This window comes from Emys orbicularis, chromosome 3 (assembly GCF_028017835.1).
Source record: "Emys orbicularis isolate rEmyOrb1 chromosome 3, rEmyOrb1.hap1, whole genome shotgun sequence".
Classification (NCBI taxonomy): domain Eukaryota; kingdom Metazoa; phylum Chordata; order Testudines; family Emydidae; genus Emys; species Emys orbicularis.
In genome coordinates this window covers 141,936,681-141,960,397 of record NC_088685.1, presented here as the reverse complement: position 1 = coordinate 141,960,397, position 23,717 = coordinate 141,936,681, and the positions used below count along the sequence as shown (strand labels likewise).

The window sequence follows — 23,717 nt, the reverse complement described above, 5'->3', positions numbered from 1 at the left end:
TGCAGAGTCAGGGCCTGACCCGGTGCTCTGTGCTGCGCGGTGGCGTGGCAGGCTCCAGCCGGGCGGCAGGGCTGCCTGTCCTGGTGCTCTGGGTGGCGTGGCTGTAGTGCTGCCAGCCACCGGTGCTCCTGGCAGCACGGTAAGGGGGCGGGGGGGGAGGGGTTGGATAAAGGGCAGGGGAGTTCAGGGTGGTGGTCAGGGGCGGAGGTGTGGATAGGGGTCAGGGCGGTCAGAGGGTGGGGAACAGGGGGGTTGAATGGGGGCAGGGGTCCCGTGGGGGCAGTCAGGAAGGAGGGAGGTTGTATGGGGCGGTGGGGGGCAGTCAGGGGCGGGGGGCAGTCAGATGACAGGGAGGGGTGGATGGGACAGGAAACGGGGGGGTTGGATGGGGCAGGAGTCCTGGGGGGACTGTCAGGGGGCGAGAAGCAGGGGGGGTCGGATGGGGGCAGGGGCTGGGCCACGCCTGGCTGTTTGGGGAGGCACAGCCTCCCCTAACCGGCCCTCCATACAATTTCGGAAACCCGATGTGGCCCTCAGGCCAAAAAGTTTGCCTGTCCCTGGAGTAGCTGATATGGGACTTGATTAATAAATAATTACAGAAGGATAATATAATTCATGCCAATCAATATATTTTTATGGAAAAATTGATCCTGTCAAACTAACAATTTTTTTTGAAGAAGTTACAAATTTGGTTGATAAAAGTAATAGTGTTGATGTAATATACTAGACTTCTGTAAGCATTTGACTTGGTACTGCACAACATTTTGATAAAGAAACATGCTGACTTATTTCTTCCCTAGACATTAAAATGGGGTCATTCTGGCAAAAAGTCTGGGAACCCTGGCTATAGATTATTTGCATTCTTAGTTTTTATCCTTTTGCATAAGGACTGGGGAAGGAGGAAGGAAGCCAAGGGTTATTAGTAGAGAGGCTTGAGTTACAAAGCTGGGATCCAGCTGCACACATCCCCTAAGTACAGGACTACTCCAGTCTAGGGTTTTGGTTGAGGCACTGGGTTTTGGGAGGGATGGAAGAAGCAAGACACAGATATCCTGTATCCACTGCAGGTTCATGAGAAATGAATATGCCAAAGGGAGTGGCAGCCAGGGTCAGAAAGACAAGAGGATTCCTTACCTGTACCTAAAGGTTTGCATTAAGAAAACGGGCAAAAATTCAGGCTGATCTTTTAAAAACTTTTCTTAAAGTGGCTTGCCCAGCCTGGTAGTCTGAGGTCTTTTTACCCTTTTTGAATATACCATTTTATCACTTTTTAGTTTGCATTCATAGACAACCCTGATGAAAGACCACATTTAAGATATCTGCATATAGTTCTGTAGTCATGTATTTTCGCTGCCCTACTAATAATTCTGTGTTTCTTCCACCTACTCCCCCCCACGCGATGCTGTATTTTCTATTCCTATCCAGTTTCACTACTTTAAAAAGTATCTGGCCTTCTGCCACCTTATCATTTATATTCAAAATTGTTAGTTTTGACTGGAGTTGTTTCGTGCTTGCTGCAGTCAATACCCTCCCCCTTTCATACTGACTACCTTCACCATTATTAAGTGATGGAAGTTGTAACCAGCCCCTCCATTTTTCATCCTTGTGGTGTAACACTGAAATAATGCACTTATACCTACCTGTACACTGAGTTATGAAGGAAGACTACTAGTGTATGGTTTATTGGATTGATTCTGATATGTAACAGGGCAGCACCTCATTTCCATTGGAAGAAGAGTCACTACCCACTCTTCGGTTTGCTTTCATTATGTTTTGCTATTCTGCCAAGGTGGCTAAACAAACTAATGAGGTTTAGACTGACTTCCCATTCAGATCAGTTCTAGTCATTTCAACTAAGAGGGAATTTTGGTGTAAAAAGCCCTCCGCACTAGTGAGCCACGTGCAGTGACACTAAAACAGTGTTATGCCTTAAGTGAAAGGGCAGTGTGGTGATGATGCTTAGGGTCTTGAATCACTACATTTTCTATGTCACACACTCTTAGCTAGAGCATTTCAGTACTGAATCAGAGTGCTTCTGCTTTTAACCACTGCCACAGCAAATCGTGTCCAGAGCACCAGCGCCCTCTACCTAGCATAGGCAACACTTGGACCTCACCCTTACGGCAGCTCACAGACCCCACTTAGAAGCAGTAACAGTGCTGTTTTTCAGTGAGGACTTGAACTATCTTAGGGTCTGTCTATACAACAAAGAAGTTTTTAATTCACATTAGAACAGCGAAGACACAAACAACTCAGCTTCTAACTCACATTAGCAACTCAAGTTCAACCTTCGGCTCCTCGAGAGGGGGTAGCTACACTTTAGCTAGAGGCAAGCCTCCCAGCCCAGGTAGAGAGATTTGCCCTAGCTTGTCTAAAAATAGCAGTGTGTAGCCAATACGGCTGCAGCAGAAGCACAGGATAGCTACCTGAGCTTAGACCCAGGGAGCTAGGTGGGCTCGAAAACCCAAGCCACAACAATCACATTGCTACTTTTAGCACACTAGGTGGAGCCAAGCTACCACATGTCCATCTACTTGGGCTGGAAAGCTTATTTCCAGCTGCACTTGTAGACATACCCATAGGCTTTACCCAGAGCGGCTAGCTTGAGTCAAAAGCCAAGTTGCCATGTCTTCACTGATATTTTAATCCAGGTTAGCTAGCAAAAGTTAAGTTTCGTTCCCTTTCCTCCCCTCCATCTAGTGTAGGCTATATCCTTAGGTGCTTGTCTTGGAGTCTGTGGTACACCTAGGACTCAGCTGGGTATCATGATATCTCTGACCCAAACCAAAGGATTAATTGCACAACTTGTTAGAGCATCCATTATAACAAACTCATGACCACACACAGGTCACAGCAGTGGTCAGTCAAACCTCACAGGTGCTAGAGAAATTTCTAGACATTTGCTCCAAAGCCATAGCCCTCTAAGGAGTCGGTTCAAGAAGAATCACCATTAGCAGCAGTGTTTAGTAAGAGTGGGGCAGTGCAGATGGGGGGAATCATAGAATAGCAGGGTTGGAAGGGACCTCAGGAGGTCATCTAGTCCAACCCCTTCCTCAAAGCAGGACCAATCCCCAACTAAATCATCCCAGCCAGGGCTTTGTCAAGCCTGACCTTAAAAAACCTCTAAGGAAGGAGATTCCACCACCTCCCTAAGTAACCCATTCCAGTGCTTCACCACCCTCCTAGTGAAAAAGTTTTTCCTAATATCCAACCTAAACCTCCCCCACTGCAACATGAGACCATTACGCCTTGTTCTGTCATCTGGTACCACTGAAAACAGTCTAGACGCATCCTCTTTGGAGACCCCTTTCAGGTAGTTGAGAGCAGCTATCAAATCCCCCCCCCCCCCATTCTTCTCTTCTGCAGACTAAACAAGGGAAGGGAAAAATTGATTCTTCAGTTTATAGGTAATTCTAAAATCAAAAAAATGCTGCCAAACAAAATGGTTATTGAGCTTTATGATTTCTTTAAAAAATAGAGGAAAGTTTGAAACATGCCATTTAAACAAAAAAACCCAGTGTTTTGTTAAAAAAAAATAAAATAGTTGGAACTGGCCATTTTGAATTTTGATGTTTTGTAAGTTTTCAAAAAAATAAAATAAAAACATCAGCAAATGTTTGGGCATCACCAAATCTTCATTTATCCACAGAAAGTTTCATGTGAAAAATCTTTCCCATTTCTAGTGCTAGTGACTTGCCTTTAAATAAAGACTCAGCCACATAAGTCTTTCTGACTCCATCCAGTAGAGGTCAGTTGGACACATGCTGATCACGTTACATAGTAGAGGTTGACATTATGGTTTAAGGCTTAAGCTTTATTTGGTAGTTTTTCAAAGAGCCTTCTCAGAAGCATCTTATGTCCCTCTGCTCAAGAATCCTGCTCCATCTGTTTCTCTTGTACTCTTGCAACAGACCTACCATGAAAGCTCTAGAAAGTTGATCCCAACATGCACTGCTCAACCCCATCAAAGCAGTAGACAAGGGCTAGTGGTTTTATAGTTTTAGTGGTTTGTTTTTTGTACATAAGTATATCTGTGTGCTGTTTGTTAAAGCATGGTGTTTGATTAAGGTACTGACTGGGATTCAGGAGATCTGGGATCAGTTAACTCTGCCACAGCCTCCATGTAATATTGTGCAAATCACACTAGAATTGTGCCAATTTCCCCCTCTATTAAGGGGGGATGCTACTTTCTCCTACCCTGTGGGTTATCTCTTTAGATTGCAGGCTCTTTAGATTGCAAATCTCTTTAGATTGCAGGGATTGTCTACTATGGTGTTTGTAAAGTGCCTAGCACAATGTGGCCCCAATCTCATTTGTGGCCCTCAGACACCACTGTAATACAGACAGTAATAAGCATGCAGTGGTTTGGGAAACAGGATTCTCACTCTGAAGTTTTGTATAAGGTGACTTGGAGCATTCTCTGAGTAGCATGAATATGAAAGAAACATCATGAACTGAGAAACGGCTATGAATTGGAACCATTCATTAGTAACTTAGACTCAGCAGCCAAGTATCCCTTTATTTGCCTACTGAGGATTAAAAGAATGTACGGCTTCTAGTTGAAGAGAGCTACAGCATTCAGGAGTCAAGGTGAGTGGTTCAAATACAGAAGAGCCGTGGTTTGAATGTGAAGAACACACATGCTGGAGCCAGGCTGCATTGCTGCAGAAAAAGCACAAACCTGCTGTCAATTCTTGCTAACGAGTGCCCCTTACTTGGTAGGCAGGCAAGGCCAAAAGGGCTTTCCTAGCCACTCTGGCTCCTTAGCAACTTGCAACTCATTCCCTCACCCTCCGTCACCATCCAGACGCCAGCAACCCATTAGGACAAGCCAAGTTGTTTTAACCTCTCCTAGAAGTATAATACACAGCTCCCTCCAGCTCAGACAGCCAGCTTATTTCAGTCTTTCACGGAAGACACTCACTCTTTTCCAGAGCTTAAAGCCTCTTCTATCTCAAGCCTCTGTGAGTACCATGAGTTTCTGTTAGTTTGCCTTCTCATGCTCAGAAGCATTCCTGTCTAGAGAACCTTTATACTCCATGATATGTCCCGTTAAACCTGCAGCTGGAGCATTTCCTGTTCCCCACGCCCCTGTCCTCCATTAACTTCTTCCCTGCCAGACTGTATTCAAGCATGTGACTGGAGAACCGTAAGCCTGTGATCATTTCATTACTTACGTGCACAGTGGAGATGTCGGAGTTCATTTACGCAACAACCAACGTAGGACTTTTAAAAGAGGCTGTAAATGTGTCAGTGAGCTGGAGCAGATAAGAGCTCAAAATTCAAGACACTGCTATAAACCCCAAATTGTAGTAGCTTTAAAGCTTATCTAAGAGATCTATGTACTTATATGGCCCACATCACTGTGGTCTCTGAGCACTGCCCAAGTACTTAAAAATAGAAATAGTAAATCTGCCTTTCATCTTTTTCAATCTACAGGAGAAACAGCATTCTGAGTTCATAATTTGTGTGTTCAAGAAAGAAGAACTTACAGAAGGAAAGCTAAGTAAAAGGAAGGAGTGCTGCATTTGGTTCTGAAAGCAGTTAAGTCTATGCTCGTTGTCTGTCACGGGAGTTTGTTCCGTAATATAGGGCCAGCTTCAGTGAAAGCTCTTCTATGCTACTACACAAATGTCTCCTGCTGGTCAACAATTTAACTGTTCTACTGAAACCCAGCAGTCATGGGCATGGAGAGGAAGGAAACTAGGGCCAACACCGGGAAGGGCATTGAATACCTGGAGGGAGCCTGTCATGAGGTTCACTACTCATCTTTGTACATCCTTGTCACTTATCCAGGGATTAGCTCATGACCAGTCTGACACCCCTTCTTTCAGTGTCTCAGCCCATAGTCTCAGTCTCTCAGGAGTCAGGTTATACCCTCTTCATCACTCAGGGTACTCCTTCTTCTTGGTTTGGTCCTCCAGCCAGGTCACTATAGTCCTCCCTTTCTAGGATAAGAAAGTCCTACTGGAAAAACTGTCTTAGACAGTCTTCTGCTCCACTATCCAGCCTGTACCACCTCCCCCATGACTAGCAGGGGAACTCAGTCCCACCCTCTACTCCAGGTTTCAGCCCAGGGACCCTGCAACTGGTGGCTAAGGTCTGCACTATCCCAAACCTTGATACTTTTTCCCTAGGCTATTTCCTACTTCATCTCGATCATAATCCTTCTCTGTCTATCTCTGGGTACACCTTTTCCTCTAGGTACACTTTTCTTTCAGGACCAGGGCTTCTATTTGCCCTTAGCATCCATCTCTAAGCCCAGAAATCAACTACAGGCCTCCTGTTCTACAGCCCTCTTAGGGCTCTTATATCATACCTCTTGGTTTTATAGTAGCTTACCTTGCCCCTTGTTGAGCTGGTCTCCATCATCAATTAAAAACTTATCAGCCCTGATTCTCCTCCAGGTGCAGCCTGTCACAGGGTTAATTGGCCCTTTCTCTCTACTCAGGTCTTTCGTATTGGGTTCCGGGAGGTCTTATTGGAAAACCCGGGAGGTGGGTGGGCGCAAGCCCCTCCCCCAGCCTTTGGGGAGGATCCACAAGGCCCAAGAACTCAAGTAGTTACAGGGGACAATGGAAAAAAATAACAAAGACAGGTGTGAGGGTCAAAGGGCCAAAAATAAGGAACCAGAACAGGACATCGAGCAGAGAACCCCAGACAGCACCCACTGCTCCTCAAAGGTGTCAAGGGAGCCAGTGGACGCTGCCCAGAGCAATTCTGCCTGGATGCGTGAATGGAGGGAGGATCGGAAATAGGTCCCACAGTCACAGGAAACCCCCTCAGCCAACCTCCTCTCCCTGGTCTTATAGATGGCCACTTTGGCCAGCACTAGGAGGAGGTTGACAAGGAGGTTCCGTGACTTTGTGGGGCTACGGATAGAGTGTGCGTATATAAGAAGGTGAGGGGAAAAGTGCACCCAAAAACATAAAAGGATGTCTAGGAGGAGCCAGAATAGGGGCTGCAACCTGGCGCACTCCAGGTATACATGCGCCAGGGTCTTCCTCACACTGCAAAAGGGACAGGCGTCGGGGACGGAGGTGAACCGCGCCAAGTACACACCCATGTTCACGGCTCCATGGAGGAGCCACCAACTGATATCCCCGGTGGGCCGTGGAACCAAGGTGGAATATAGGCTGGCCCACCGGGGTTCCTCATCCTCAACAGGTGGCAATAGGTCCTGCCACTTAGCATCGGGGTGGGAAACGAGGGTGAGGAAATGGAGAGTATGGAGCACAAGCGTGTATAGATGCACCCTTGGCATGGTTCGAAAACGAACCAACTGCAGGTCATGCAGCCGGCTCAGGGTGTGTGGGTGGGGCAGCGGGGGGGGGGGCGGGGGGGACTCACGGGGCAGGGGCCCTGTGAAGATATCTCGAAGGCCTGGGGTGTAGGGTGAGCGGGGAGCACCCTCCCACAAGACCCGCTCGAGGTAAACCCGAGCAGTGGGCAGTAAGGCTGCCCTCACCTCCTGAAGTATGTGCCGGGGAGTACGAAGGGTGGAGAGCCCCATGCGCTGAGCGAGTGTCAGGGGATCCACCCAGTCTCCCAGGTCGTAGTCCAGGAGGCCTCCGATTCTGGTGACTTCTGCCTGCGATGTGTTGAGCAGGATGACATGACATCTTTAAAAGGGTTAGCTGAGGTACTATGTGCCAGTTCCTGCTCTCTGTTATGTGGGTGCAACTCCCATAAAAACTGGACAAGATACAAGGTTCCATAAGAGTAAGGCTTAAAGCCAGGGCATGGGAAGGCAGGACTGAACATCCCAAAGAGCAAAAAATTAATCCTGAGCTCACACCTTACACAAATATGTGGGATTTATTACAGATAAAGTCTGTACTTCTTAGTCTGAAGCCTAAGCTTAATGAAACTGGCTTGAGAGCCCTTGTGTCTGATAGCTAAATACCTCAGACACTAGCTTCTGTGCAGGATGACAGAACAGTTGACTATTAAGGAGTAGATACAATTTTTGGCTAAAGTAGGATCTATTGACCTAATTGGCAAAATAGTGGCTCCCACAGGGCAGATGCAGGGGTCTGCCCACGTGCAGGAGTTTCCAGGGCTTAGGCCCTGATCCTGTTTGGACCAGGGTCTTTGTTTGTAAGCTTGGGGCAAGGATCTTGTCTTCTCTGTTCCCTTTGGTAATAAATATTGGCTATCAGACCAGGAAGCTGGTGCTGTGACAAAAGCCCTAGCCGAGGAATTCATTTGCAGGTTTGGAGCCCCTCGAAGTCTGGACCAGCAGTACTGCCAATCCAAAGCATGCAGTTATGATGAGTCAGGCACCTACAAATCACAAGATTGGCTTGAAATCATGAGATTTTTTTTGTAACTAATTTGCCTTTGCCACCTTCTTTCTGAGCCTTTAGGTTGCACTTGGGACACATTTTCAAAGCATTTCTCTGAAACAATGAGGGCTAGAAACTTTCTTTTATTTTTAAATGAACTCCAAGATTCTCCCATATTCACACAACTCCAGGAACTGGGAGTTTAATCATAAGAGCAAATATTGCAAGACTGGTAATAAAACTGTGAGAACTGACAAAACTGAAGCAAGGCAGTAACTTTGATTCTGCCCTATACAAATAGCCATGTACAGCTTAGTAATTAATAAACCTTGAACAACCCTATGTTTCCCCCAATCTGATAGACTGAATAGAATACTAACTACCATGTTATCAATGCTTATGTAACACAATCAGAGTAGCTGGGATAAGTTACAGCCATTCATTAGTATGGCTTACAGAAAGAGCAATCAGTCTTCTATTGACTTTACTTTTTACCAAGTCATGTTTGGTTGAGAAACTATCTTGACAGCTGTAGTAGTTACAGGGATACAAGCAATGCAAGTGGTTGAGGGTGTGTCTGACTATAATCAGCAGGTAGACAGATCTGAAATCCATTTCGAAGCTGTTAAAAAAAAAAAAACAACAACCCAAAACCAGAATACCATGTTAGTGCTTCTGGGAGACAAAAGCTAGATTCTGGTATAAAAGTCACCTTCCAGAATTATTCAGAAAGTGAGCCAGTGTGGGTACAGGATAGTGTGAAAAAGAGGGGCCCTTTTTCAAAATGAAGGAAATAATTGTAAGGGAAACTTGTAAGAAGTTAACTGACAAGTTGGAGACAGAACCAGGTGAAAAGGGAAAGCAGATGGGCCATAGAGTACTATAAGTTAAAGAGTCTCTTATGGGTACCTGGATTCCCTTTACAGAGCATTATGTGTCAGGCAAAAATAGTAAAACATATTTTTCAGTTTGGATGACTTTTAATTTAAATTAATGAAGTTGTCGGTAGAGCTGGGAAGAAACCCCACATTTTCTGGCTTGCAGGCCTGTGCTTTTACCATAAGACCATCTCTGCAGAGGAATGCAGAGATAAAAGATAAGAGATACAGAAATACGGTGCTTAATATTTTTCCACTGATTGACACTGAATACAACACTTTACTAACCTAAATGTTTAGTTACAACCTAACAGCCAAATGCAACCTTCAGTCTTTTGGGCAAAATGCTCTTTGCCACTAATGGGAAATCAGCATTCTGTCCTTGATTTTGTAGCCCCAATCTCCACAATCCTCTTTAATTAAAACCATAATTCACAATCCCCCCTCTCCTGTTCTAAGCTCATCAGTACCCTAAAATGGTCACTGTATCAGAAGCGAACAGCCCTTATGAGACCTATTTTTCTCTTGCTATGTTAAGTCATCCCTGTGCCTGATTGAAAATGTGGGAGCTGGGTTAAGCAATGAAATATGGCAGGTGCACACACCTCAGTAGGTTACTAAAACAATGCACTGTGGTTAATCTTATTTAATTCAAAATGGGTGAAATCACCCATGCAGACAGCTAGCACAAGGCCTGTGCACCACCTATGTCTTACTTAAATCCTCACATAGGACCTTTGGCCCAGCTCCTCAAAGGTATTTATGCTCCTAACTTTCACTGATTTCAATTTCCACTTAAATTAATGTCAGTTAGGAGCCTAAATACCTCTGATGCTCTGGGCCTTTATGCCTAGGCCTCTGCAAATGACTGATTAACCCCTCATTTCTCCCAATGAGACTAAGCAAGTCGGCCCAGCACTTTGTTCACACGGCAGTTTGCTACAGGTATAGCATATTGTAATAACACCAGCATGATGCATCCAGCAAAGCCCCAGCCCTATCCCATCTTCTTCTGGCAAGGGCTTGGGGGTGCAGGGGTAGCATCGTGCATAGGCCCCCCCAGGAGGAAGTGCCTGCAGTTGCTCTCTTGTAACTCCCTCAGGGTAACATGTTTTTAATGGGTCTAGGAAGGAGTCACAGACAGCTGTCCTCAAATGCAGCAGAGTCTGGAACGACGTAGAGATCCTTGAAGAACAGTGGGATCCAAAGACCTTCTGACACACAAAGAGTAAAACAAATAATATGGGAGATACAATGTGTCAGGATGTCCTTTCAGGACGTGTACACTGCCCTGTGCAGGTACAGAACACAGGCAGAAGTCCTCTGCACTCTCTCTGTCCAACAGGCAGACCCCACCATTCCTGGTAAACTAGCTGCAGCCAGGTTGAATCCGCCCCTGCTGTGTGGGAGAAATGGGGGTGGGGTAAGGGAGTAACATGATGTCACAACCAGGCCTTTATAAGGGGCTCAGCTTAACAACTTCTCACAGTTTGAATTCAGCTGTGGTAGAGGACTGGGAGCTGCTTGTTATTGTTAAGCCTTAGTAAAGAAGTATTCTAGTAAAGAAGATGCAAACTCTGCATAGCAGCCAATCTGTTAGACCTTTTAAACTGAGAAAGAGTTTTGGTAAGTCAGCTGGCTATTGTACATAGCTAAGCTATATTGGAGGTTGAGGAATGCATGTGTATAATATTTGTTTTTTCTTTTGCACAGCAACTAGACTGGAAGAAGTAGCTGGAATTCGGGCAAAGTTCCCAACAAAAATCCCGGTAAATATATCTGTTCCATTTGCTATGTCAGTATTTTAGCCTTTCTTAAATAAGTTTAAAGCTCAGCCATTGAAGTTGGTGTATTTTTTTTTTTTTTTTTTTTTTTTTTTTAAACCATCAAACATTTTCAATTGCTTCAAAAGTGATCTCTTACTACTCTCTTAAAAACAGGTAATTGTTGAACGGTATCAGAAAGAAAAATATCTTCCTCTACTGGACAAAACAAAATTTCTTGTTCCTCAGGAGCTGACCATGACACAGTTTATAACCATCATTAGGTAGGTAGCAAACCCTGGCATAGCAATTAGCACTCTATAAACGTGGCTGTGTGCTCTTATGCTGTGGCTTGCAAGATCTGGAATCTAGATGTTAATTTGAATCATGTTCTCTACTACTCAGTCAAGAGGGGTTCAGTTTTACTGAGTGCTGTGTGTGGGAAGCACAGAGATATTCTAGTCAGTAGCCTTCTTTTTGCCTGCATGACACTAACAGAGGTAAAACCTACAATGTGTTCTCTCTTTTAAGATAAGCTTTCTTTCCAAACCTGTTCAGAGCTTCTTGTGAAATCAGTGACTGCATAGAAGCACAAAGTTTGTCCATGAGCCTAAATAAATAGGGTTTCTGTCTGATTCATGTCCTGCTTGCCTCTGTGAGGAGAACTTAAATAAAAAGGGAGTTGACTGGTAACCAGGACTCTGAGATTTTTAGTCCCAGCACTGCTACTGATTTGCTATGAACCTGAGTAAACTGACAGAAGTGTCTCAGGTGTGGGCTGTGTGAAGCAAACTGCTTCTAAATTGCTCTGAGGTCATTGGCTGAAAAGCTCTATAGGGAAGTCCTCTACCACTGTAATTCTTAAGTATATTCTAGTCTAGAGTATGTCTGTCTTTAAAAGAACATTGCCTTAAAAAGCCTATGATCTCTATATAATACAATAGCTTCCATCAAGTACAAAGGCTATGTGTGGGTGGCTGGGCAGACAGGCCTAACTCTTGAGAGTTGAGCCCCTCTGAGAAGGACTAATCTCTCTTAAAAGACTGAGTGAAGCTTTGAATATGTCTGTAAATAAAGGTTTAAAGCCATACTCTATCTTGCATCATATGTAGAACAGTGCTGAAGAGACTTCTGCTCTCTGCTTAGTATTTAGTAACTGCAATTGAGTAAACAAAGCCCTGACTTCAGAGCTTTTTCTGCTTCAAATATTTGACTTCGGAGACTTGCATAAAAGAGCCACAGACTGAAAAATATGGATTTGACAATAAGACTGGATTTAAATCTACCTACATGATTGGTTTAACATCAGTAGGCATATTGACTTACAAAGCACTCTGGCTCATCTCTGGAGTATAAGGTGATAAATGTGTTTGACAAATATTGCAGTTGTGATAATGTGGTTAATACACACTGCAAAAAAGAACTCCTCAAAAGTGGCTTGTATTTGGAAGATAATCCTTTCCCCCCTCCTTTTTCCTAAATCTAGAAGCAGAATGGCTCTAACTGCTACACAAGCTTTCTACCTGCTGGTGAACAACAAGAGTCTGGCCAGTATGTCTCTGACATTGGCTGAAGTGTACAGGGACTACAAAGATGAAGATGGCTTTGTATATATGACATATGCTTCCCAGGAGATGTTTGGATGTCTCTTGCCCACTGCCCAAGGGAAACTTACGAAATGCCTTCTAAAAACATAAGGGCATGTCTGACTGCTGCTGTTAGGCAGCTGATCATGCCAGTGACTTGAAGATCAGAGATGCTCTTTCTAGTATGGGATCTTAAACACTGTACTGAGGGCTAATGGCCCAGATGTTGGCAGGACCAACTAATGCAGAAGTGGTGGTGCTCTATTCCTAGATAAGTAACTTGGAGATATCTATTTTATATTTGAAAACACACTAGTGGGTTTTTTGAACTGCACCTTTAGTGTGGTTTTTTTTTTTTGTAGTAATGTCAACGTTTAAGTTATGTAACTGCTTTTTAAGGGACCTCTAAAGCCTGAGCCTAATAGATACAAATAAAGATACTTTTAAGACTAGGTTGAATGTCAATATTAATCTGGGGGAAGTATATAGAAGTCTCCTAGAAAAGTGTGGTGGAGTACACCTGGAGCATAGGAGCAGCAGCAGAAGTTTTAAAGAGTGACTTGAAATAACGGATTGTGTGCACATGTTCTTTAAAGATGGTGGAGTAACTTATTTCATGGTACACATCACTAACCTAGATTGTACAGCACCACATATAAAACATAGAGCATATTGATTATACAGGTCAGTTGTCTATTTATGGAAATGTTCCTGTTGAACTATATGGCCCAGCTACTGTATGATCTAATGAAACAGGCTCAGCCTAATAAACAGTTGACTAGACTAGCATCTGAGTTCACATATCTATCTAAACTACTAAGTACATGTCCAAAATAGGATATTAAGCAGGAAGTGCCTCTTTCAGGAGTCTCTATGCAGCACTTTCTACAGTTGTAACAGTATTTCTAGCTTGAGGTTAAGCTACTCTGCTTTTTGAACTCTGCTCTAGGCTGAGTAAGCTGTTGCAAGATACAAAGCAAACTGCCAGGTGAGGCCTTTTAAAGGGGAGAACAGTGTCACTCATCTCTCCCTTTCCTCCAGGCCACATCACACACTGTAAGGAGAGTAGAACTCTTAAGGGTACACTCTGAATTAGTCAAATAACAGTCTGCTGAATACAACAGTGGTGTCTTGAAATTGGGTAGGGTGGGAGAGCCCATGTCTTTTCTTAAAAACTAGTAACCAGGCCCAATTTTCAAAGATGGTGCTTTGAAATCCATTTGACTAAAGGGATATGAGTGAGTATGAATTTAGGAAACTTTTTAAAGTCTGAAGCCCCTTTGCCCTCATCGTGGGAGGGGGAATATGGTGTAACTGTTGCCAAGGTAACTACATCCCCTTATCAGTTTAGAAGAGCAACAGTTCCCATGCCACCCCAAACCTATTGTAATGTCCCCTTAATCTGTAGAAACCTCAATGCTACTTGGACAGCTAGTGTAGTGCACTGCAACCACTTTGCTGTGGAACAGGCATGGGCTTGCTTTGAGAGGGTAGGAACAAGAGGACTGCAGCAGGAAAGGGGGAAGCGTTTGATTTCCTCTAAATAAACAACATTTGCAGGGGGGTCCTTATGCGCTGATGTACCTGTGCACTCCAGGGGCAGTGCTGGATGCAGGTTCAAGTCCTTTATCATTAATACTGCGGCAGTGGCCTGCCAATTGATCGCTATCTTACTAAAAGTAATGTTATAGCTCACAAAACATAGGAAGCTTCAAAGAAATCATTGCTCCAACTGCCTTGCTGAAAAGAGCAATATCCACCAGAGTATATATTACCTACCCCCAGTATATTGCTGGATCCCAGAGTCTTACATGGACTGTTCACACTTATGCTCATAAAGGCACAGTGGAAACAGTTTCTAATTGAGCTCAAGCAGCCCTTTGCTACAGGCCCTCAGGGAGCTAGGAAGGCACCTGTTTGGCAGGCACAACACAGAGCACTCCTGAGCAGCTGCAAGGCTCTCTTGGCTGGGTAGGGACAAAAGGAAAGTTTACAGTATCCAAAACTATTGTGCCTTCTAGCTTGTTCAAAAAGAGCTTGGCTTACCTGTTTTTTGTCTCCCGGTGTTGTGTGTGATAGTCCATAAAAAGGGAAATGGCTCCAAGCTGGCAGAGGTCACCAACAACCTGTCTGAACCCTAAAAATCCCATGAACTAATACAATGTCACTGGGTAGTAACAAACCTGCCCCTCCTGGGATGGGTCAAAGCAAATAGGAATAAAAAATCATAACTGCCTTCAGAGGCAGAGGTTTCAAGATCTCCTGCAGTAAGGAACCCAGAGCGAGGGGTTCATTACACAGCTCAGTTGCAGTTAGCCGAGCAATGATGTGGCCTTGGTTTGAATATAAGTTGTGCATTCTCCTGAACCGCTGGGAGTTGGTGTCATTTAATCCAACTAGAAAAGGGGCAAACTGAGAGAGCAGTCTGCTGTGCTGGCTCCAGAACCAACCTGTGCAACCGAGATAACCACAGGGCTCCTTCCAACAGAGCTGCTGTTCAAAGAGTCAATGTTTAGCTAAGATATTACACACTTAGGTGCACTGATATTGCAATGAAGGGCACCATTGCTAGACTGTATAGGAGGTAAATACCACCACACTTTTCTATTTAATGAAGAGGGCAAAGACTGGGATATCTCATGTATAGCTGTAAATCTGCCCTTGTTTCTGAGTGGGGTTATGAACTTGAGTTCTTTGTTGGTCTCAGAGTGCGCACACGGGGCTTGAGCCTAGGAACAGACAATATGAATGCTAAGACTGACTCTGCCACAAATTATGGGTGCACTCCTGCAAGATGCTGAGCATTTTGGCCCCAACCCACCAAAGCGCTTAAGCATGGAACCATTTATGTGATGTACTTTGCTGGATTGGGGCCAAAATGTCCAGCCCCTCTGGGACTGGGTGCTGGGCAAGGAGTGCTGAATCAGTCCCCTGCCACGCCAACCCCAATTAAGGGGAATGGATTGGGGCTGGCTGAATAGACCTGTGCCAGCCTGGCAACTAGCAACAGCCTAATTAGCCCGGGGCTATAAAGGAAGGGAGGAGGGAGATGAGAAAGGCTGAGGCCAGAGGCCGACAGTTCTGGTCTGCTGTTTGTGAAGCTTTCAGAGTAGCAGCCGTGTTAGTCTGTATCCGCAAAAATAACAGGAGTACTTGTGGCACCTTACTCTAAGGTGCCACAAGTACTCCTGTTATGTTTGTGAAGCCTGGCTGTAAAATCCTGTATATAGATAGTAAGGTGGTGGTGGGAAATAGATATAAATAAAGTGCAGTGGTGATTGCATCAACCTGAGGTGTCCCTGACTGGGTTGTGAGGGCATCAGGGGCAGAAGCAAGAGGGGCTCAGCTGCGCCTTGCTACAGCCTCTTACAGCATGAAACTACCTGATCTGGTGCAAGCTCTGTGCCTCAACTTCCCTATCCATAAAATAGGGATCATACTTACCTGTTGGTTTGCAAGCACTTTGAGATTCTCTGAGGAAAGTGCTAAAGAAGGGCTGCAAGTGACTGCCCAGAAGCCTTTTAAAGGCCCCAGGAAAAGGGGTTACGTCAATAACTTCACCACTGGTGTTCTTACACAGGAAAGCACCTAACTGCAAAAGGGCAACTGTACACTTAAACCATTCATATTAATGAATAGTGCCATTCATAACAGACAGGAGTGTGGAAGCTCCGTACTTTGTTAACTCTTCTGGAATAATGAGCAGGATTGAGGGGTAGTATCTGAATCTAGCTGATGTCCCAAAGAGGCTATATGCTGCCTTGTATCATCATTTGCACCACTGCAAAGTAGGTATCAAATGCTCCCATGGTAGCATTCTACACTGACTGACAGGAATAAATGGACTACACTAAGTACAAGGCAGCAGAGAATCAGACCTTGATTTATTTTTCTTTCAACAGGTGAGGCCCTGCCTTGCCATTTCAGTATACGAGTAACTCCTACTGAAATGGTAGGAAGACTGGGGCCCTGCCACTAGGCAAACAAGATAATAAAATCTTCCATGTGCATCCTTTAAGGAAAAGTAAGACCTTTATGCAGTCAACAATATCGCCTTCAGAGATATGCAAGCTGTAGGCTGAGTGTATGTTGACTGCTTAGTAGGACAACCTGGGGCGGAGAGTTGTTTGTCAGCTTTTCTAGGGGGTGTGGCTTCCCTACCCCAGCCTGGTATCTCTCTTACTTATACTCACAATTTGGGAGGTGGAAGAATTCTTTGAATTGATAGAGGCACCTTCTCTTTTGCCTGCTTGCACTTATTAATGGTGCTGACAGGCAGGGACATCTCATGTCATGACAGACACGAGGAAGAACCCCTTCCCTGATAAGATCACTGCACATACAGTGAGCTTGGTACTTCCACAGGCATCATGTCATTTCCTTAAGTCAACCAAGGCTGGGGTGGCTGTTGAAGGAGGAAGTGGGGGTACACCTGCAGTTCTCCCATGGTTTGGTTATTCATACCCCAAGCACAGTCATACTACTTTCAGGCAGAAGGACAAGGACTTAATCTAAAGTAAGGGAAACAACAACTCAAGACAGAACAAAAGTCACATCTCAAAAAGTGAGTTTCTCTGTTGCAACACGCATAAGCTTGGAAGGGTTAGATTATAGCGCTAAGTGTCAGTTCTACCCCCCACACACAAAGTGATGGGGAAATATTTCCATTAATAATAACTGAAATTTACAAAGGGACAAAGAAAGAAAACTGCGGCTTGATAACTTATTAGAGTGATTTATTTTGTATATTTTGACATGTGATGTTGGCAATTTGTGTTTTAATAGTTATAAAGCTTTAACTTTTTGAATCGCAACATCTGTCATTAAATAATTATTGTCTGACACTCCCTAGTGTCTGGGACACCATAATTTCCTATAACTGTGAAAATTTAAATTGATAAAAAATTAAATAGATAAAATGCTTAAAAATAAATATCAATATTATCCATCAAAATTATTTAAAAAAAAAAAATTCTGCCAAGCCTAAACATGCAGCAGCAACTCTGAGAACAAGATCACATTTGCTCTTGTTGACAAGGAGACGCCAGGAAAATTGACAAATCACACTGCTGCATCAACCACTCTCTCTTTCCCTCACACTCATTTCCCCGATCAGAAGAGACACAAAGGGCTGTTTCTTCTCCTATATTTCTCCTCTTACCTCCTCCCACTCTAAATCCATCTCACAGTAGATGGGAGGAGGACAGGGTGACTAGACAGGCAAACCAAAGAAACTCAGCGTGTTGCTCTTTTCTCCTCTCTTTTTACCCCACACAACCCTGTTCAGTGTACCTGTTATTTTCCCTTATCTCCCATCCATATGTGGTGGTTGTTGGTTTTTTTTAACCTGTGCTCAAGCCTAAGCTTCAAGTCCTACCTTATGCTGGTATCCTCAGACCTTCTCTTCCTGCCTTTTTTACATGTCTCTTTTTTCCTTTCCCCTCCACTTCTCAGGTCTCCTCTCACCTTCCCCTTGTTAACCTTCCACCTCCCTGCCCATTGTCTGAACACAGGATTAAAGGGCTACTTATCACTGACTTCTGCCCAGGTGCTGCTGCTGCTGCTATGTTCCTCCTGCAGTTTGTGCCTCTCAGGCCTGGTCTACACTACCCGCCTGAATCGGCGGGTAGAAATCGACCTCTCGGGGATCGATTTATCGCGTCCCGTCAGGACGCGACAATCGATCCCCGAATCGACGCTCTTACTCCACCAGCGAAGGTGGGAGTAAGAGCCGTCGACGGGAAGCCGCGGAGGTCGATTTTGCCGCCGTCCTCACAGCGGGGTAAGTCGGCTGCGATACGTCGAATTCAGCTACGCTATTCACGTAGCTGAATTTGCGTATCTTAAATCGACCCCCCCCTGTAGTGTAGATGTAGCCTCAGCTATAGCTGGGAGCAGACAGGACTTCCTTTCCTGTACTAATCAGCAGCTAGGCTGCTGGCACATTGGGTCACACATCAGGTGTGAGACAGCCACTAGTGGAGCTGCTAGGGGAAACGCACACAACTGCACTTTGGGAATGGAGGGGGCAGATGCCTATGGGGTGAGCAGGTATCCCAGCACGGTGTTAATGAAACCAGGCCAGACATTTAGGACATGTGGAGGAAGATGGTTGGCAGCAAGGTCTTTTAGAGAGGAATGGGGAGAGTGCAGTGAGACTAGCACAGGGCTGTTACATTCAGCCACAGTTGCACGTTACAGCTGTCCCCCAAATTGGGACAGGACGGCTCCCTCAGCTACAGGTTTCACAATTACAGCTGGTCCCACATGCATGATTTCAGCAGAAACAAACAAACAAATTGCTTTTGTCTCCATTTTCTACTGAACATTTTGATTTTTCAGGAGCAATCTGAATACTGACAAATGTATGATTTTTGTCCAATATCTGGGTTTGGGGGCATTCCGTTTTTTAGTGAAAAAAGTCCAATGTTTGGCAGAAAACAGACACTTTTTGTGAAAAATTTTGTTTAAGTTGAAAACCCAATTTCCCGTAAAAAAATACAGTCTTGACAGAAAATTTATGACCAGCCCTATGCACAATCCCAAAATGCAGCTCTGGCAGGAAGCTGTCTTAGGGTACGTCTACACTGCAGCTGCGGGTGTAACTTCCGGCTTGGGTAGATGTAGATGTGCTAGCTTTGAATTAACTGGCATGCCTGCCATAGCACCGAAGCTGTGGCAGCCTGGGCAAATTGCCCAAGTACCAGCCCCCTTGGAATGCCCTCGGAGCAGCTAGCCCAAGCTGCCACGGTAACACTGCTATTTTTAACACACTAGCTTATTCAAAGCCACCACGTGTATGTCTACACGAGCTGGAAATTACACCTCCAGCTCCAGTGTAGATGTACCCTAAGGAAATTGCTTAAGCCTAAAATCAGCATTAAAAGGCTCAGGAAGAAGTAAGCAACTATCCTTCAAAGTAAGGAGTCTCTGCTATTTTGCAGCATAGAGGCAATATCGAGATCCTCTCCACCCCAGCTTAATAAACGCAGGGAAAGAAAAGCAGTTGGGACTGAAAGGAGCCTGCAGGGCGTTAACTATTTTGATAATTTTAATATCTATACTAGAATAGTGGCCAGAGGCTCCACTCAAGATGAGAACTCCATGGCAAACACACACAAAGACAAGAGGCAAGATTTGCAAAAGTCCCTAGTGATTTGGGGTGCCTCCATTCTGGGTGCCCAACTGGAGACTACTTAAAGGGGGCTGATGGTCAGAAGGTAGGTGGGCTGCACATTCTGAAAATCAGGCGTCTTCTTTAAGGTGTCCAAAGTTGAGCACCCAAAATCACGTCATTTCTGAGCATCTTGGCCTTGGTCCTTGCTCTGAAGAGTTTCTCATCTATTTTTGATAATGGCTATTTGAAAAGAAGAGACTGTAATACAATGTCAGAAATGTATTTGAAATGTAAAAGTGGTTGGAAAGCAGTTCCTTCTTTGTTTATCTGCTACCAGCAGAGTTCAGCTTTTTCTGTCTGCCTTGCAACAGCTGACATCATGCAACCACCTCAAAACAGTACTGGGAATGATGCTTCATGTGAATTGTTCTCTGGGACTGCAAGGCACAGCTGATAACCTGAGGGAGCTTGCCAAACTATTTGGATTTTAAAATTGCTTGTAAAAGTTGTGTGGGTGAAATAAATTGAATGAATGAATGGAAATATTAAAACTCTCTTTAAAGCTTTGCAGGTAACCAGGTTTTGAAATATTTTTTTTAACTGATTCCAAGCAATTATGGCTTCAAATCCATTGACAATAAGAGGAGAGAAAGCAGAAATGTTAACACAGTAGGTAGCAGGTTGTTCTCCTGTTTCCTACCTCCTACTCAAATAAGTATTTTCATTATTTTTTTTAGGTTTATATGATTGATTGTAATCTCTTTGGAACTCCACATAAAAACCAGAGAATGAACAAAACAAGAGCTAATCCTCACTGTTGAAGCACGTTGCTTTATCTCCTGATAAAGTAGCATAGGAATTAATAGGGATGAAACCAACAGAGTTTAACAGAAGTGCAACAGGTTTTTAAAGGAATTTTAAAGGATCCCATTCTCTTTCCTTAGTTTTTGAACCATTCTATAGAATTCTATACCAGGGATACAATTAAATCCTACAGGATGATTCAAACACCTATTGATCTGTGATCAGTTTCTATTAAATTCTATATGGCTTTTCTTAAAGGTTGTTAGAACCTGCTCTTCTTCCCAAGCCTTTGTAGGTTGCTTAATAAGAGCACAAGTTCCTTAGAGCAAGTGCCATATCCTCCTCTGCATCTATAAAGTGCCAAGCAACCTGTTGGGTTCTATATTAACAATAATCTCATCTTAATTTAGAAGGAGAACTGATCGTTTCAATTAGCGCTAGCTGCTCAAGCATCCCCTCTTTATAGTCACAACCTTACCACTTTGCTCCCTTTTAGCCTCTTTTGTTTGCCAGCTGGTATCCTTATGCAAGTGGCAATGGCTCCTTCTGTCTCATGAAAGGTAACTTATATATGTTACACAACTGGTTAGCAGCAGTGCAGTGTGGCCTCTGAAGCCGTTGGGAATTGGCCAATCCAGGGTGCAGAAAATCAGCACAGTCTCTATCCCCTTTTCTCCCCTAGTTCTGCCCCCAAGGAGGGAGCATTTCCTTTCACAAGCACATGGAATTTCCAGATCAGTCGGGAAGGGCTGTTGGAACATTCAACACTTACATAATGTCCAGTGGGGTCTTTATGAGGTTGCTTGTGATTTGTTGCAGGGTGGGCTTGGCTGGTGGTGTTTATCTTCACTAATAGTCTGAAGATCAAGAGCATGATCCTACTTCTATTTCGAATGGAACTGCACAGCCTGGATCACGGTTGGACTTCTAACCCAAGCCCGTCATATGGTGGGAATGGTGTGATGGCTGTTGACTTCTTTGACATTGAGACCAGGCATAACGAATGAGGTCCATCTGCCAACACTTATTTGATGGGAAATAAACCTCTGCTTGTTTTCAATTCACGAAAGTAGAGCCAGAGCCTTACCCGGCTGCCCCACAGATCTTCAGGGAATTCTTTAACTCTGCCTGCCAGTGGGCAAGCAGCAGCAATGTGGATGTATGTAAACTGGCACATCACCATTCCCACCCAGCAGCTGCAGCCACTGATTCTTCATATGTGAAGGAGTGGAAAGCGTGAGCCTCAGCGTGACATCACTAATGCAGCCATCAGCTCACAAAGAGGAGTTACAAGAGAAACAGATGGTGGGTGCAGGTAGCCTTTGCCTGAACAAAAAGGGAGCTCTGCAAATGGGAAAAACACATGCGAGGGTGCTGACAGGCAGACCTGTTGAGTGAAGAACATTCTATTCCTAGCGCTGGCATGCCTTCACAAGAAGCCTTGGCCCTCACGCTGAGAATTTAAAGCCCTCATGTCAGGGATGGACACTAACATGTTCTGTGCCTGATCCAAAAAAAAGCTGCCTCTCTCGACAAAATTAATAGCCAGATAGCGATAGGGGCTGCATTTTTGAATGCTGACTAGCTGAGAGAGAGAAACCCATTTTCCAGTGGCTTGATGCATTAGTCACCAACAAAATAAAACAGCCATTAATAGGAAAAGCAGCTGTTATACCATAGGTATCAGGGTCACTAGCCTGCCCCAGCTGCCCTGTCTAGACTCTCAGAAGTAACCTAATTATCACAGGGGTTACCAAGATAATCTCACTATTCAAAACGATATTTGCTTTGTTATAAACCTGTCCAAAATGTCAAGAGGAGCCTAGGGAGAAATATTTCATGTTCCGGAGGGGCAGGTGGGTCTATATTAACCTTTATTTCCACCCTCATACACATGCACTAATGCTTGCTCCCCATATTTCTCTGGGATGGGACCATGTCTAGTGTGTGTGTATACACGGATGGCACAACATTCATTAATAGTCTTTAGCTGCTATGTCATGGCCTGGTCTACACCTAAAACATAGGTTTGCCTGTAGTGTAACAATAGCTTGCGTGATCTCAGTTATTCCTATGAGAACAGTACCTGTTATTACAATTCAGCTTGAGCCTGAACCACAAAGACCCACGTGCTCAAAAGTATTTAGGCACCTAATTCCTATTGATTGGGTGAGGTGCCTAAATACCTTTTGAGGATCTGGGCTGGAGTTTGAATCTGCATTCAGACTCCTCCAAAGTTCTAGGGCAGTCAGATCTGATATTCTGGTTCAGGCCTATCTCTATTTGCCGTTCAAATCTAAGATACTTAATTTATATGACCCCTATCACCATAGTATCTAAGCAACTCACACTCTTTAATGTATTTATCCTCACAACATCCCTGTGAGGTAGGGAACTCTGATCCCCCTTTCACAGCTAGAGAACTAAGGCAGAGAGAGACTGGGGGCTTATCCACATAGGGACACTCCAGAGACTTAATCTGAGTTAACTGAAGGAGTGAATTTAAAGTTGATTAGTTAAACTGCATTGAATTTTGGAAATGAATTAAAGTAAACCAAATTAAGGCCACTTTAATTGTGAATGAGTGTCTCTACATGGGGGTTTAATGCAGTTTAATCTGCTTTAAATTCACACCTTTAGTTAATTTGGATTAACTAACTTTCCTGAGTGTCCATCTGGAGGCAAGCTCTAAATCACTGCCCAAGGTCATACAGAAAGCCTACAGCAAAGCAGGGATTTGGCACTGGTTCTCCACCCAGGCTTCCGCCCTAACCATCCTTCCTCTCTGAGAATCACCATCTCACCCTGAGACATGTGAAAGGGTTTGATCCAAAGCCCCTTGAAGTAAATGAAGAGATTCTGATAAGAGTTGGATCAGGCACTAAGACACAGAGCCTCAAAGGTATTTAAGCACCTAACTCCTAATGATTGCCCAATGGCAGTTAGGCTCCTGAATACCTTTGAGGATCTGAACCTAAAGGACTTGCTTGCAGCCATCGAGGGAGACAATTGCAGAGCCAGGATAACAGTGTTATTGTACATGGGAAGACGCACATACCCGCAGCAGGAGAACAAAGGAAAAGGCAAAACAATGTGGCAAATGTCATGGATTTGTGCTTGACTTTATGGAAAATTTATCTGTAAAGCATACTTTTGCCAAGTAGCTTGATTGCAAGTTCAACTTGCTATTTTTTTCCCGTGGGATACACATTCAACCTCGATTTGGTTCCCTTTTTGTTTCTGCTGCTTTACTGGTTTTTCAGACGAGAAACATAAATAAC

At 44.3% G+C, this 23,717-nt stretch overlaps 1 protein-coding gene across 1 annotated transcript; it reads left to right on the top strand.

Annotated features, from left to right (window-relative positions):
* Positions 1 to 10,734: 10,734 nt before the first annotated feature.
* MAP1LC3C (microtubule associated protein 1 light chain 3 gamma) lies at positions 10,735 to 12,626 on the top strand. The gene is made up of 4 exons (XM_065401733.1): positions 10,735 to 10,792; positions 10,880 to 10,935; positions 11,107 to 11,213; positions 12,416 to 12,626. Exons 1-4 carry the CDS (start codon positions 10,735 to 10,737, stop codon positions 12,624 to 12,626), a joined length of 432 nt encoding a protein of 143 aa, XP_065257805.1.
* Positions 12,627 to 23,717: the final 11,091 nt, after the last annotated feature.